The sequence below is a fragment of the Melospiza melodia genome, chromosome 21 (assembly GCF_035770615.1).
Source record: "Melospiza melodia melodia isolate bMelMel2 chromosome 21, bMelMel2.pri, whole genome shotgun sequence".
Taxonomy (NCBI): domain Eukaryota; kingdom Metazoa; phylum Chordata; class Aves; order Passeriformes; family Passerellidae; genus Melospiza; species Melospiza melodia.
Window position 1 is genome coordinate 11159154 of NC_086214.1, and position 15457 is coordinate 11174610.

The following is a 15457-nucleotide window of genomic DNA, read 5'->3' on the forward strand; positions in this document are numbered from 1 at the left end:
TGGGTGCGTCTAGCTGTGACCATTTTTGGCTCAAGGGCAGATTTTGGAATTACTGAGGTCAGTAGGGTCTGGTTTCACTGGTGGGGGAGCTGTCAAACCTCACCTGGGATCTAGAAAGACACATCAGGTTCTAAACATTCAAGTAGAAATGCACATATTCCCTTCTAATTACTTGTCTTAGCACCTTTGACAGAGCTTTCAGTGAAATAAGAATACAGCTTCTGGTTTTTAGAATTTTTTTAATAAAGAGTTGAAACTGTAATATTTGTGCATTTGTTACCAACTCCATTATTGTGATGTACCACTGTGGCCAGCCTGAGTGGTGGTGGAGTGTGAGCTGTCTGGGAAAGGTCAGCAGCAGCACTTGGATCCACAGACAGTCTTCAGTCATTACTTAAAGATATGAAGTGGTTGCTTAAACATCATCTCAGATTTTTGGAAGACAGAACTCTGCTCTTTGTGCTTCACCTCCAATCAGAAAGACATCACTTTGGTCTTTCTCTTCCCTGTGGTTGGTGAAAAAAGAGCCATGTGTTGCTTGGACAGCTCCCTCTGAGCTGTGTGTGCAGCTCTAACAGGCACGAGTTCCCTGTGTGCAGCTGAGGGCTTGCTGTCCTTAAGGCACCTGGCAGCCAGTGCTTGGCAAGGCAACAGTTTGTGTTTGTGTTGCAGCCCAGAGAGGATCAGGTCATAGACATCAGAATCAGCATTTCTGGTAACTGGCAGCAAGAATCTTGAAAGCCCTCAGAGAGGGCAGGGCCAAGTTCAGTGTAAAGTTTGAGTCTCCACAAGGGATGTTTGTTATTCACAAGGTTCATACCCTCGGCTCCTGTACAGGCAGTAGTGCTGGGCCATGAAAACAATGTCAAAGATGATGGAGAAGACACCCAGGCCAAACTTGGTTGGATCTCCAAAGATTAACCTCCACTCATCTGTCAAACACAAAATCAGAGTTAAGTCTGACTCCTCAAGTGTAGTTTTGTCTTAAGACCCTTTAGAGAAGTTAATGTCTATTTTCTGGACTGCTCAGACAAACCCAAGACTGACTGCAGTGCACTTCTTATGCAAAGCTAATTAATAACTGTGGTTTCTTCAGGATGGCTACTTCATTTTATATCTTGAGGGAATATGAACAGATCCTTTATCCTTCCTGTAAGAACAGCTTCCCACAACACAGCACAAACATCATTCTTCTGAGATAATCTGCTTTGTACTGGGACTTCCAACCCCATTAGGACAGGCTCCAGCACCTCAGTTCTAGGCTTACCATTGTTGTATGACTGCAGAAACATCTGGAGAAGGCTGAAGCTTCCCCCAGTGAAGTCCAGTAACACATTTCCAATACTCCATCCCTCAGTGCTCTTCCGACGGAAGTTCATGTAGGCCTGGGGGTGTGACAAGCAGTCAGAGTGTCATGTACAGGATTTAGGATTGACTTTCAAGCAATTTTCAGTATAACTCTACTGGTTTGTCACTATTAATAAATAATCATTGGTGGTTTAGTCTCTTCAGACTTTCAAGAGCACATACTGCAGGCTTAGGGTGGCAGGGATATGGAATGCAAGGAGAATAATTCAGATTTACCTGTGGGAAGTATTTGATCAGTGTGACTGCTAACTTAATGTAGGAGAAGCAGAACAAGAACTGCAGCCATGTCATCACCTCAGCTGCAGCCAGGAACAGCGTGGTGAAGGTGAAGATCCATGCAAGTGCCAGGAGTCCAACAACAACTTTGGATACTTTCTGACCTGCTCTCTGAAATAGAAACACAGATACATTTTGGCCAGGTCACACATCTCCAGACACAAAGATACAGTTTGCTCAGGACCCTGCAGCACTACACTCCAAACCTGTTTTACCAGTCAGGCTGGTACCACAAGGAGAACTTTAAAATTAAGCAAGTGCTACAGCAACCAGCTGGAGGTTTGCAAGAGCTGATGAGCAATTTTCATATCAATCATTTAAAACACTGCTGTCCCTGAGCAGGGGGAGCAGTATTCTGGAGTATTTATGGTGCATAATCTGTAACAAAGCTCCAAAATTCAATCTGATGAGATCATGAGTTCCTGTATGTGCAAAAGGCTGATAAACACCATTATGGTAAAAGATTTATGGTTGCTTTCTAATTCTTCACTAGAAAATTCTGTAGTAACTGTCAATGATGACAGATGGGCTGTTACAGTTTTAGATTTGGCATGACCAGAGGAAGAAGCCAAACAGACAAACAGTTACCATCTAGAGAAAATTGGCCTGTTCAGATGAGAGGTTTTTACAATGAAAATCAAACAAAGAACCACCTGACTGGAACAATCAATGGGATTAAGTAAGAATCATTTGATTGTAACAATCAGTCTCACTTGAAAAGTGTGAATTATGAAAGGGCATTTACAGCTGTTTTAGGAAAGCAGCTGAAAAAAGTTTGAATTGCAGGGAGTATTTAAAGTCCTACCACAGCTTGAAGAATGCTCCAAAGAAACAGCAAAGCATTTGTGCTGTGAAGAGCTGTAATCTGTGTGCTGGCTAGAGATCTGTTTGGGAACTTTATGAACCTGGCTGTTTGCCTCTGTTATTTTGAGTCCCTAAGAAGTTTACTTATAAGCTCAGAACATCCATGAGGCTGAAGTAGATAAGGTTAGTGGAGGTGCTCCTAGCTCAGGAAAGCTGAAGGCAGCTGGGCTGTGAAGCCTGGCTCCTGGAAAGGCCGGTGGAAGCGCAGGGAATTTGGGATTTTGGAGCCCAAATGGAGCAGGGAGGTGCCCGGCAGAGGGAGCTCTGGCAGAGCCCACAGGTGAGCCCAGCACCCGCTCCCACCTCGTAGATGCAGCACTGAACGATGGTGAGGAGGGTCAGGGCCACTGCGTGGAGACTGAAGAACACATCATTGATGGCCACAGGGTTCACCCCGCTGGGATAACTGACCAGGAACTCCTCCTAAAGGTAAGAGAAAACAAAACCAGGCACGAGTTTTAACTCCCTTCTGCACATACCTACCCCCCAGCACGTGTTAAGAGAGAATCATGCTCACCTTAATCAGGGGAATCCAGAAGAGCCCAACATTAAACACACTGTATGCTATAAAGCCAGTAAGGTTTAGTGCTATGAAGTCAAAGCTTAATCCAACAACACTAAAGAAGGGGGGGAAAAAAGGAGAAACATGCATTAGAGAGTCACAGGCAGTTCCAGGGACAAATTGACCCTGGAATGTATTGATTTATAACAGTTTCTGGTGTAAGCAAAAGCTTCAGGCATTGTGACCACACAATGCTGTGAGTTCATCAGGAAGCTGGGTGAAATAACAGAGCTCTCATGGATCAATTTGTGCCTCTGCTCTTTAACTGCATTCCTCCATGAGCTCAGCCTGTCTGATAAAGCCCTTCCAGCTTGTCTGATAAAGCCCTTCCAGCCTGAACCCATAAAGCACAAGTGCATCATTGCCAGATCAAATGGTTTCACTCTCATATATGATAATGCTCCTACTCAGAGTCACTTGGCTCAAGGGGAGCTGGCCTAATGTGACACTACAAGTAGGTGTCTGAGAAACAGCTCTCAAGGCTGGGAATCTTTGACAGTGATCACCACAGCTGCCTCAGCCAGGTGATTTACAACATGGCACCAAAAAGAATGGGGAAGTCTCCTCTGTCACAAATTCATACTGGATGCCAAATCTTAGGATCAGGTGTTTGTAGGATGCACTTGGTTTCCCTCCAACCTGCATGTATAAAATCTCACTGGGGCTGCAATTATTCAGACCCTCCCTCTGCCTTTTCCCCATCTTTCCATGGATAATTCCCAATAACCAAGACAGATGTAGCTGAAGCCATGAACACAATTTGCAGAAGTGCTTTAGTGACTTGCAAACACATCTCTTTACCTTTTCCTTCGCCAGTTCTCAAAGAGTTGAGGATAAAAGGAGATGGACCAGGCAACAAAATAGATCCAGCCAATCACCTCATCAGCATATCTCACTATGATGCTGTGAATCACTTGAAATTGAATCCTAGGCCTGATGGTTAATGCAAGAAGAATCAGTTAATTCAAGCTTTTTTCACAAGATTTTATTTTGTTCTGTTCTGGGAGAGGAAATAGAGTCCAGGTGTTGAGACAAGACAAAGATTCGGTTGGGTTCAGCTGAGTTCCTCCCCTTTTCATTTGTGACTTTGTTATGTTTGGGACACCTCCCACTCCCTGAGTCTTTCCTTTCCATCCTTTTACCCTGGGAATGCTCCCAAAGGTCACTTTGTGCCTGTGGCTTCCCCTCTCTCAGCACAGGGTCTGTTGGGCAAGAGCAGAGCTGCATCCTCACCCTCGTGATGGTGCTGCCCTGTGAGCGTTCCACGTGCTCGCCTCTGCCTCGAGTTTCAAAAGCAGAAGCAAAACAAGGAAGTAAAACAGGAGCACTCTGCTGCTCAGTAATGTCTGAGCCACAAGCAAGTACAGTCCAGCTTTCTCCATGTGGCTGGGCTCTTCCCAGGAGGGAGAACTGGCATCTGTGAGGAGAGGGCTCCCCTGACTGACCCAGCCCAGGAACTCCAGAACAAATCCTGCACAGCAAGAACAGCATCCCACTGGACACTGACAGCCAAATGCTCCCCAGAGCAGAAAAGCTGGCATGTGATCTCCATACTTTTGGGAGGCACTATTAAAACAAGACTAAGGAGCTGTGAGAACTCAGCTATCTTGTAATTAAATCTAAGACACCACTCTGCTTCTGTGCCCTCTATTTATCTGAGTACTTGGGGATTTGCTGCAGGGTTACCGATCTCCTTAACTGCATCCCACCCATGTCCCATTTAACTCCTAGGAGTAGTTACCCCAACTTTTAGGAAGCTACAGGACAGTAGATAGAACAAAAAGCAGTTTCTCACCCAGTTAAATTTGAATTATTGGGATAAAGGTAAACTGTTACTTGTCCCACATCATCTGCTTTCACTTGGAACTCTGCTTTTGTGTGACCTGCAGGGAACTGTACCTGCAAGGCAGAGCAGAGGGAACAGAGAGGAGTTGCACCATAATAGCAGGAGCTTTTTGCATATGGTTATTACAAGTCTATGCTCTCACCTCATCGGGAAGTTCAACAATGGTGCTGTGCTTTGAGGAGTGTGTAATATTAAGAGTTATCACCAGTGTCTCGTTTAGTGGAGCCCTGAGAAGGCAGAAAAAACAAGTTAGGCTGGTACCTGAGCTCAGGGGTTGCTTTGGGGCTGCAGGGGAGCATCTGCTCATTCCTCTCAGCAATGAGCAGCCCACACTCAACAGAAGCTGCCTCACACTCAGAGGAACCAGCACCAAACTGGGTGATATTGCACTGGTTCTTTTATCTGATCCAGTGATGGCCACCCTGTACCTCCCTCTTCTCAACACAAACGGCAAAGTCACCAAAAGACCCTGTCCTGTCCTGGTGCTCATTACCCTTTGCTGAAACAAGGCACATGTACTTGGGGTCATGAAATTACAGCAGAAAGACAAAACAGAACAAACAAAACCTTTCCAAGTGACACAGCCCTGCACAGCTTTCTAAAGAACTCCACTGAGCATTTGTCCAGGATGGGATCCTTCTAGGAAATGCAAGTTTCTCTTAAGCATCAATTTTTAGAAAGGGAGGAACTGTAAATTCACTTATGGAGGGCAGCCCGTGTTCCAAAGGGAAAGTAAAGCTGCAATAATAATTTTACCTCAGAGAGATAGTGACGTTTGTTGAGCTTCCACTTTCTAGAGAAACTACTTCAGGGACTGACAACACAATGGCTCCATCTGTGGGGGGGGGAGAAAAACACCCACACAAATCTCAATTACTATGAACAGCTCCTTGAGAAGAACAACCTACTTTTTTTGTGCCATAGACATTTTACCCGTTGGTCCCTGCAGTATCAGATCAATCACAAAGTTCACACAATAAAAAGCAAAGGGGGAAACCAAGCAACTTAAAAAGAGAAGTATATAACTGTCACTTGGACATGTTGCAAGGAAGTAATTTAAATGCTTGAAGTGCAACAAAAGTTCATGCCAAGGGAAGGTTAAAAGGTACTGCAAACCCACCCTGGTTCTTGATGTGATCCTGGTGATCTAGGAGTCATAAATGCCCGAAATTTAATATAAAATTGTTTCTTGGGCCACAAGTTCAATCCAAGTACCCAGATGTGCAAGAGAATGTACATTTACAGAAACAGAGAGAGACACAGGTTGCACAGGCTGGCCTGGACACTTTTTTTTTCTGTTGCCACACAGTGTTTGTAAGAAGTTATGAGCAGAGGAGCTCCCAGTTTATCACTGACTGCAGGCCTGGCACTCTTCAATCTGCAGAAGTGATTTTGGAGCACGAAGCGCACAACCTCAGCGCAGTGTAGGAGCACAAGAACCCGAGGTAAGGAATGAGAGCAGAGCTGATGTGAAGCATGGCACGGGTATCCCTGTAAGATGTAATGGGATAACTAAAGAGCTGCCCTTTTCCATCTCTTACTGCTCCGGAGCGCTGTGGGCCCAAGCTGGGCTGACCAAACACTCACCGCCAGGCCCCAGCAGCGCCAGCGAGAGGCTCAGCAGAGCGGGGAGCAGGTATCGCGTCCTCATGGTGGAAAAGCTGCGGGAAAAGCAGGGGAGAAGCTTTCCTCAGCACCCACACGGCCACACAGCCCATCCCCTCCGCTGGGAGCCGCGGCAAGCAGCTCCCTCCGCAGCACCACGGCCCCCAGCCCGGCCCAGGGACCCTCAGCTCCCCTCGGAGGGCACCGCTCTCCCCGTCCCGGGCACATCTTTACCTCAGCGCTGTTGCCGTGACGGACCCGCCCCACCCCAACGCGCGGGACTACAAATCTCGGCAGCCCCCGCGCCCCCGCCAGACCCTCGCCGCTGGCGGCGCGCCGCGGTGCACTCTGGGACTTGTAGTCCTGCTGCCCTTCCTCCGGCGCTCCGGCGGAGCGGGGTGCGCGGTGGTTTGGAACGCGCCGCTGCCGAGGCGGCGGTACGGGGGAGCGGGTGGCAACCCACCCCCTTCAGTGCCCCGTGCCGTCCCGGTTCTTCCCTTTTCAGCTCTCACGTGAGGCGATCGCCTGCGGACTCCCCGCCCAGCGCCCACCGCGTCGCAGCGGCCGCCCCCGGGGGCCATCTTGGGTGTGGCGGAGCGGGTTCATGAGGGGGGCAGAGCCGTGAGCGGAGGGACAGGGCGGGCTGCGCGCCGTGGTGGTTTGGTTTAGATAAAAAACGTGGTTTAAAGTAGCGCAGGTTAGCTGGGGAAGGGGCGCTTTGTCACTGTCACAGTGGAGGGGTAGCGACCGGGGAGTGCTGAGGACAGGGAGCACCTCCAGTGTGAGGGCGAAGTCCAGGTCGCGGTCCTGCCCCGTCCCTGAGAGCCCGCAGGGCGGTACCGGGAGCTGTGAGGGGCTCGGGCAGCACCGGGGGCCGTGAGGGGCTCAGCTTGGTGGGTGTTGTTCCGCCTGTGACAAGGTGACAGCCATCCATCCCCTCATGGCCGCGGCGGGCGGGCCCGGGCCCACCTGTGTGCTGGGCATTGACCTGGGCACGACGTCGGTGAAGGCAGCGCTGGTGACAGGGACAGAGCGAGGGCTGGCGCTGGCACAGAGCTGCTCCAGGGAGACGCAGGCACACAGCGATAGCCCCGGAGCTGCAGCGCAGGTAAGGGCTCAATTGTCCTGCAGTTTCCCTCAGGGAGTGCTGAGGGACATTGCAGGACACCGGCCTTGCCTTGCAGTGCTTGGGTAGTTTGGTTCATTGGGCAGAGTGCAGTGGATTGTTTCCTGGATTGTTTTGGTGCCCAGATTGGCAGCATGCCTCTGGGTATCAAAAAGCAGAATTAAAACACCCTCTGCTCATCGTTCAAGTAAGTCAAGCAGACCTGCTTGAATTAAGAAGGACCCAGGTTTTGAAAAATTGCCTAAAACACTATAAAACTATTCTCCCATGAGCCACCACCTTATCTTTGACACTCCCAGTAAGCAAACAGCAACCATTTGCCAACTGGAAGGGAATTTTATTTTACACTTCAGTGTGAGGTGGAATTATAACTGGAAACTCCCCGTGGAAATAACCAGGAAGAAGTGTTCCTGTTAAAGCTCTTTGCATCCATTGTGCTGGTCAACCTAAAAAAAGGATTAATCAGAATCATAAAATACGTGCACTGTTTCTGATACCAAGGATACCAAACAGGCCAACCCTCCTCCTGCCTGTTTATGCTGCCTAAAGTACCTATGCACAAAGTTCACATTTATTTGTAGACTCTGTTGCAATAGTTTTGTAAACATCACACTGGTCTGTCACAAAGTAACCTGAACCCTTGAAAGTGTGAAAGCTTCTGGGGAACTGATGGGTCGGTTTGCTGGGTGGTTCTAGGAATAGAATATCCAGAAATTGAATATCAGCATCATCAAAATCATCAGTGAGTAAACAGGGAGGAGCTTTAGGAGAAGGCAGGGGAGACTGCACACCTGCCAGAACACATGGATTTGTCTCTTTGTTAGGAAAATGAAGAGCAATAGATAAGGTGAAATAATGAAAACTTGTAGTCAGTGGTCATGGATTTTTATAAGGTTAAGGTTGAGTGTGGTTATTTAGGAAATTAAAAATCATTTGGCCTTCCGTTTAAGAGGCTCAACTTGGTAGTATTGATTTTTAGTTTTTGTGGGTTTGTGGGATTTTTTTCCAATTTTTCTTTTGTTTTTTTTTGTTAGAGTTTAGTAACATAATAAATATTATATCTAATAAATGCTATTAAACTAAATGAATTCTGTCCTTCCCCTCTGACTAAAGCAGCCTTGTTTAATAAATACACTGAGTGAATCCTAATGGCTTCATGCTCAGGATAATGCTTTGTGATTGCAGGGAATGGAGCAGGATGTCCAGAAAATCATAAGAGCACTGAATGAATGCCTTGCTGCTCTGCCTCAGCAGCAGCTTCAGCAAGTCACCCACATTGGGATCTCTGGACAAATGCATGGGGTTGTGTTTTGGAAAAGTGATAAAGGTAACATTCATTCTTTAACATTCCTGCTCAGTGTATTACAATGCAGAAAATCAAGTTGTTAACAGGGAAGTGATTCTGTGATTAAATTATTGCATCACATCTTCTCTAAAAGAGAATTAACAGAAGATCTCTTATGGAAATTTTTGGTTTTTTAACTGAAATTTCAGCTACTCACTATAGTTAAAGGATTTAGCCTAATGATATCCCTGCAGATTCAGCACAATTATTAATATAAAGGAGGAATAGCATATTTGTGCCTTGTTAATTGTTTCTCCATCACTTGCTATCTGCTGCCCTTTGAAAGAACTTCTGCATCCCATGAATAACTTGCAGGGGAATTTTATTCACCTCACAAACCCCTTACCTAGCTGCTGTCCAGCATCTCAATAACTCTGGTTTTTCCCAAAATCCCAAGGCTTTTTTTTCCTAGCCAGTCATGCATTAATGTCATGTTGCATTCATTTTGTTGCTTATGCTTCTGTCAGTAGGAGCTGGAAAGAACTATGGTCAGGATTGTGGATGCTCAGCTGCTTGCCAAGGCCTCAGAGACAAAGTCAGCTGCAGTGAGGTAGTCATGTGGGGCTTGGTTGTGCAAACACCCAGATAATCCTTGTGATAGGGAGGAGATTTGAAGAATCCAGGCCTTGGACTGCCAGCCCTGTGAGACAGGGATGGATTTTCCTCTTGGCTAATGCCTTATAAACCTTCTGAAGTCTAAGGCTTCCAGAGAGTGGGTCCATTTCTTCTTTTCACTTAACCCTGTAATCTGCTCATTTGGATAATTATACAAGTCTTATTAACAGGAGTTATGCAGATGAAGTAAAGATGTATTGTAAACCACAGAGCAGATTTCCCAAAAGTGCTGGTCACTGCCTCTCAGAAGTTGTCAGAGTCTTAATTGCTTGAGGAGGCACTGTGCTATTCATTACTGGCTGTAATTTTACATTAAATACTAAAAATTATCAGAAAGAAAGAAGTCCAAGGGCTGATGGGCTGGAGGAGCTGTTGTTGCTTTCCAGATGTCCCAGGAGCTGCATAACAAAGCCTTGTGTATTCACAGGCACAGATTCTTATGTCATATTGGTAAATATTTTATGTCCTAAAGCCACATGCCACTTTAGTTTCATTTCTATCAAGTGAAAGAGGGTGTTTGCTCTCATTTGTTTTGAGTGGACTAAGTGAATCCAGGACCTTTGGGACACAAATAAAAATTTTAATAGCGTCCTTTAGGGTTAGATTATGACTAATAATATTTCTTAGAATCCATTTAAAATGAGAAAAGCAAGCCAATTGGAAATTCAGTTCAAACAGATTTGATAGAACAGGGAATTGAGGAAACAAGAAAAAATGTTTCATTTTGCATGTTTCTCATGGCACCTCCCAGCCTCCAGGGCTGCTGTTTGCTGTGTGAGTTCCAAGCCCTGTATCCAACACAAGAATTACATTTTTAGCTATACTTGTGTGAGTCAGGAAGCTGAGTATTTTCTCTTGGCTCTCTGCTCTGTGGCCAAAACCCAGAGTTTGCCTCAGCTGCAGAGTGAGTGACCTACCCTGTCCCTGATGGCCTGGGAGGGGTCAGAGCTGGGCCCTGGAATGTGCAGGCAAACAGAGCTTGAGCCCAGCTCTCCTCTTCAATGGAAGAGTGGGGAAGTTTCTTCAAAGGTGTGGTGTTCTCTGCTCAGAAGGAATGTGCTGGGCTGGGAAACTGAATTAAACACTGAATTAAACCCTGTCCTACCTTTGTTGTGTAGTGCATGTGGATTTTACTCTTAAGCACTTTCACATACTCTCAGATGCAGGTTTCTTGTTGCTTGGGCTCCAGAGGTGATGCAGCTTTGTGCTGCCCATCCTGGGCACTCCATTACTGAGGCAGAATTCTCCAGGTGGTGGTTTAAAGAAAAAAACCCAGCTGAGGTTTTTATGTGAGAGCTCACCTCCCATAGCAGGCTGTGGTTGGGTTTTTTTGAGGCTCACCTGGTATTTAAGTTGTATCTTTAATATCTCCCTTCAAGAGAAGGAAGGTTTTGGATATCATTCTCTGTGCTACAAAGGATAATTTGCATTCTGATGTTATCTAGGGCTGGAAACTAAGACTAATTTCATTACAGTCTCTTCTGGCTCTGTTTCTGATATATTTAACAAATTCTCAGGTGTGTCCAGGAATGAGGAATGCCAGGCAGGCTGTGCTGCAGGAGTCACTGGATTTCTTGGGTTCTGTTGTGTTTTCAGGGTGCAGGTGGTCAGAGGGTGGCCCAGGCCCTGCCTTTGAGGCAGACAGGGTCAGCCACCTGGTCACCTGGCAGGATGGGCGCTGCAGCCCCACCTTCCTCTCCTCCCTTCCTCTGCCTCAGTCACACGTGAGCCTGGCTACAGGATTTGGATGTGCCACAATCTTCTGGTACTCAAAGAACAGGTACATTGCTGCTCCAAAGGCTGCTCTCATCTTGAGTTGATGTGACAATTAGTATTCTTGTAGCATGTTAGTGCTGCTACAGCTGAGGGCTGTGCTTCTCTGTAATCATAATCTTAATTAAGTAGTCAAAGAATATTTAAAATGGCAGTATTTAATATAAACTATGTGCAGTTAAGCATGCAGGAGTCTCTGACCTTGTAAAAATACTACAGATCACTAATAAAAGGATGAGGTTCTTGCCATATAGGAACAGAAGCTTTAAAGTATCATAGAATAATTCTGGTCTGTACCATGGCTCAGAGCAGCTCTGCTACTGCAGTTTGAACACTGTCATTTTGCCTTGTGCTGCTTTGTGGAAAGTACAGACATGCTTAAAACAGTAACAGAGTTGCTTGGTCTGGTTGCTGCCAGATGCCAAAACAGAGTCTCTAAATGAATTTCAGTTCCTTCCTTCCTCAGACACTGAGACAGATCCTCATGGGGTGACACAAATGCTCTGCTTTGTTGTGGTGTGTTTGCAGAGGATATAATTTTTCACTTATGATTTGGCATCAGCAAGATTTGCTCTTCAGTTTCATTTTTCTCAAAGAGCCAGTCTCTTCCTTTGCAATGAGTTCAGGTTCAATAAATGGGGAAATTTTTGGTTTATTTTCACTGTGTGTCCAGCAAATCTATGGAGCATGGTGTGATCTTTAGAGCTGCCTAAGTCATGAGCCCAGCTGCTTTGTTTTGCTTCACATTTGGTACATTTCCATTCATATCATTTGTGGATCTAGAGCAAGTGGGAATTTACCTATTTTTCAGTAATACTCTGGGATCAACAAAGTATTATGTATTTCACACAAACAATTATTACTTTCCTGTTAATTTTTTCCATGCTGTGCTTTTGAACCTTGACAACCCATTCCTTAAAGCTGCCCTCTCTCCATCTTCCATCTGCAGATAAGTATTGCTGCAGCTTGGATAACAAATTCCATTTAAAAAAAACCCAAACCAAAACAATAAAATTCAGGTTGATCACTGAGGTGGCTGTGTGATATTTTAATGGACCCACATGTCTGAAGTTCCCCCAACAATGAAAATTGTCTTCTCTCACTGCCTTAAAGCAAAACCCCCTCTTTTTAATTTTTTTTTTTCCAAACATCTTGTTTAAAAGTCCAGATTTTCTGAAGGCTTATGATGCAGCTGGCACCATCCAGGACTATGTGGTGGCCATGCTGTGTGACCTGAAGAAGCCACTGATGTCTGTCCAGAATGCTGCCAGCTGGGGATATTTTAACTGCAGGAGCAAGAGCTGGAACACTGACATGTAAGTGCTGAGCCATTCAGTGGGGTTTGTGCACTTCTTGTGTAAGCAGTGTGAGCCCCTCTTTGGGCCCTGACTGTTGATGTGCTGCAGATAAAAAGGGATTGAAAGTTATTCCTAATTAATTGTGGCCTGTACTGAGGAGCTATTGAGAATTTGCTCTATTTAATCTGATAAAATCTGGTCCAAAATCTACACATAGCAGAGCTGAGAGATGATTTATCAGTGATTCCAAGCTGTTCTCTCCCTTTCTGTGGTGGGGTGGGATGGACAAGTGCAGCCACAGTGTTACCTGTGCCATGGTAAACAGTTACCACTCTAGTTCTTTGAGCTGAGCTTCATAATTTCTAAGATTTACTTATGATAATACTTAAGAGCTATTAAGCTACAGGAAATCTTAGAAGGAATCAGTTTATTTATTTACTTATTTATTTTAATGATTTGCTCTTTCAGGGCTGAGTGCTAAGGCCTTATATATTGCAGGGCTTAGGTTAGGCCAGGACTCCAAGGTGAAAGATCTCCTCATCAAGGTACGAAAGAGTGACAGAAATTTGATTTTGCTGACTGAACTGAACTGTTACTAATGTGGTGGTGTTGCTGTAGCACCTGCAGTTGATTATGCAAGGAGTTTGTTGGACTTAACTCTTCATGATTTTGTTGTGAACTACTAATTGCATGACAACTGAAGTTTTGACATTTAGCTGCATTTTTTGCTGATTTTGTGATTGTCACTTCACCCTGGACCTGCTTGTCCATATGACATCAGAAGGTTAAACTGAACATGCAGTGTATAATCTGAGGTGCTCAGATTGCATAGAAAGGAAAACAATTTGTTCTTCCAGACTGGTTTACCCAGCCCAATGCTGCCCCAGTCCAAGACCAAGCTTTCTAAACTGGTGAAAGCATCCATAAATGCAGCAGCCACAAGTGTGTGGCCAGGTTCATCTGTGACTTCAAAGAGTTTTTTGTAGTAATGCCACACATTCCCCAACTGCTTTATTCCAATAATGTTGCTCTGCTTCCAGACTGAAAAAATCTGGCTTTCCTGTGCACTTGCTTCCAGAGGTGGGAGACCCTGGCAGTGTTGCAGGCAGGACAACCTGTGCATGGCATGGAATACCCAAAGGAGCAAAAGTGGGAATTGCCCTGGGAGATTTCCAGTGCTCTGTTTATTCCTGTCTGACTGAGAGGACTGATGCAGGTATGGTCATTTTGGTATCTGATTTGTTTTTCTCATTGTTCTCCTTCAGGGTAGCTTAGTAAAACACTGACTGTTTTATTTTTTCCTCTTTTTTTTTTTTTTGGGGTGTGTTTCAGTTCTTAATATCAGCACCTCTGCTCAGCTGACCATCTCAATGCCCCTGGGTTTCCAGCCTCCAGAGGCACCAGATCCTTCCTCAGCTGTCACTTATTTTCCCTACTTCAATGGTGACTACCTGGCAGTGGCAGCATCACTCAATGGAGGCAATGTGCTTGCAACATTTGTGGGAATGGTGGCACAGTGGGCACAAGAGCTGGGTAAGTCATGTCAAGGAGAGTTGAAGCACAAAACTGGGGTTGATCATCAAGGTAAAAGGAAGCTGAAGCAAAGGGACAAGCCTGGAGCTGTTCCATCATGCCATAAAGGGAACAAGGATGGAATTCCTGGGTCATGCTTCCCAGATCTCTGGAATTTCCTGCTGAAGCTTTTGAACATGCTGGGACAGTCATGCTTGGACTCCACATTCATATTCCCTCTAGGCCTTCTTTTGTTTCAAGCACAGAGTTATTTTGTGCCAGTTGATTTTCAAAAGGCAAGGCTGGCAGATTTGAGGACAGCAGCCTGTAATTTTGTGTGACTGCAGTCCAAAGGAGTCCTCTTGGTGCATATTTTGCAGCACTAATGGATTTTAAGACTCAAACTCATGGAATATCTTTTAAGAGCTTTAAGCATGGCATTGACAGGTTTTTTTTTAATAATCTCTTGAGTTTTGCACTACAGAAATCAGCTCTGAAATTGTTCTTTCAGTAAGTACTCGAGGTGAATGTTGCATTCACGTGGAATCCAGCCACTGAAGCTGAACCCTGCTGTCAGTCCCTTTAAAGAGATTGTTTGTGGGACAGTACAGGCAATGAGGAGTAGCTGTTGTTGTCAGGACAGGCAGTTGCTGTAATCAGAAAAAAGTTTCTGCTATTGCACATTCTGGGTACAATTGGATGGGAGAATTATGGTTCATAAACTTGGACACACAATTACCTTTGAAAAAGATATCCAATATTGTGCTGAACACGTGCATCAGTGTCTGTTGTAACTGTCCACATGTAAGATACACCAGACCCTTTCAGATTGGTAACAAAATATTTCCCATCTGCAGGATTTCAGGTGCAGGAATCTGCCATCTACCCAAGGATAATCCAAGCAGCCTTGGCCCAAAAGCACAGCAAGCTCTCAATCCACCCAACCATCTTTGGAGAGAGACACCTTCCTGAGCTGCTGGCATCAGTGAGCAGCATTGGTGCCTCTGAGCTGTCCCTGGGCCATGTCACCAGAGCCCTGTGCCGTGGCCTGGTGGAGAACCTGAGCTCCATGTTCCCTGTGCAGCACCTGCAGGAGCTGGGGGTCAGCAGGGTCCTGGGCAGTGGCACTGCCCTTGCCAGGAACGAGGTGCTGAGGCAGGAAGTGGAGAGGATTTTTCCATTCCCTGTGGTTTATGGGAAGGATGTGGATGCTGCTGTGGGGGCAGCTATGGTGATGTTCCATAGTAAATAAAGTCATTATTTGGAA

General features: G+C 45.6%; 2 protein-coding genes and 1 long non-coding RNA gene across 8 annotated transcripts; 2 read left to right on the plus strand and 1 right to left on the minus strand.

The window, feature by feature from the left end:
• Positions 1–219: 219 nt before the first annotated feature.
• Positions 220–7057, minus strand: CTNS (cystinosin, lysosomal cystine transporter). 3 transcript variants are annotated; one of them, XM_063174054.1, is made up of 11 exons: positions 7034–7057; positions 6504–6577; positions 5673–5751; positions 5059–5143; positions 4866–4969; positions 3872–4003; positions 3026–3125; positions 2812–2931; positions 1585–1755; positions 1268–1385; positions 220–932 (listed from the first exon to the last, which is right to left on the minus strand). In XM_063174054.1, exons 2-11 carry the CDS (start codon positions 6565–6567, stop codon positions 802–804), a joined length of 1104 nt encoding a protein of 367 aa, XP_063030124.1. In that variant the 5' UTR covers positions 6568–6577; positions 7034–7057; the 3' UTR covers positions 220–801. The 3 variants fall into 3 exon arrangements, with proteins under 3 accessions (XP_063030124.1, XP_063030123.1, XP_063030122.1); XM_063174053.1 differs by having other exon boundaries at positions 6985–7053; XM_063174052.1 differs by lacking the exon at positions 7034–7057 and adding an exon at positions 6756–6814.
• On the plus strand, positions 2809–4705 carry LOC134427894 (uncharacterized). Its single transcript, XR_010030260.1, has 2 exons — positions 2809–2937; positions 4265–4705. It is a non-coding gene; the product is annotated as an uncharacterized LOC134427894 (long non-coding RNA).
• On the plus strand, positions 6262–15457 carry SHPK (sedoheptulokinase). Of its 4 annotated transcripts, none has more exons than XM_063174051.1 (7): positions 6262–6361; positions 8833–8974; positions 11204–11387; positions 12544–12696; positions 13719–13894; positions 14011–14211; positions 15048–15457. In XM_063174051.1, exons 2-7 carry the CDS (start codon positions 8836–8838, stop codon positions 15440–15442), a joined length of 1248 nt encoding a protein of 415 aa, XP_063030121.1. In that variant the 5' UTR covers positions 6262–6361; positions 8833–8835; the 3' UTR covers positions 15443–15457. The 4 variants fall into 4 exon arrangements, with proteins under 4 accessions (XP_063030121.1, XP_063030117.1, XP_063030118.1 ...); XM_063174047.1 differs by lacking the exon at positions 6262–6361 and adding an exon at positions 7126–7629; XM_063174048.1 differs by lacking the exon at positions 6262–6361 and adding an exon at positions 8306–8389.

What these genes read in the sequence shown, in the direction of transcription:
- CTNS (XM_063174054.1), bottom strand. Translation starts at nt 6,567, where the DNA reads ATGAGGACGCGATACCTGCTCCCCGCTCTGCTGAGCCTCTCGCTGGCG. An exon ending in AATAATTCAAATTTAACTGG is followed by an intron (nt 4,004 to 4,865) that starts GTGAGAAACTGC and finishes ATTAACCATCAG; the next exon opens with GCCTAGGATTCAATTTCAAG. An exon ending in TCTGCAGTCATACAACAATG is followed by an intron (nt 933 to 1,267) that starts GTAAGCCTAGAA and finishes TGTGTTTGACAG; the next exon opens with ATGAGTGGAGGTTAATCTTT.
- SHPK (XM_063174047.1), top strand. Translation starts at nt 7,462, where the DNA reads ATGGCCGCGGCGGGCGGGCCCGGGCCCACCTGTGTGCTGGGCATTGAC. An exon ending in GCCCCGGAGCTGCAGCGCAG is followed by an intron (nt 7,630 to 8,832) that starts GTAAGGGCTCAA and finishes TTGTGATTGCAG; the next exon opens with GGAATGGAGCAGGATGTCCA. An exon ending in TTCTGGTACTCAAAGAACAG is followed by an intron (nt 11,388 to 12,543) that starts GTACATTGCTGC and finishes CTTGTTTAAAAG; the next exon opens with TCCAGATTTTCTGAAGGCTT.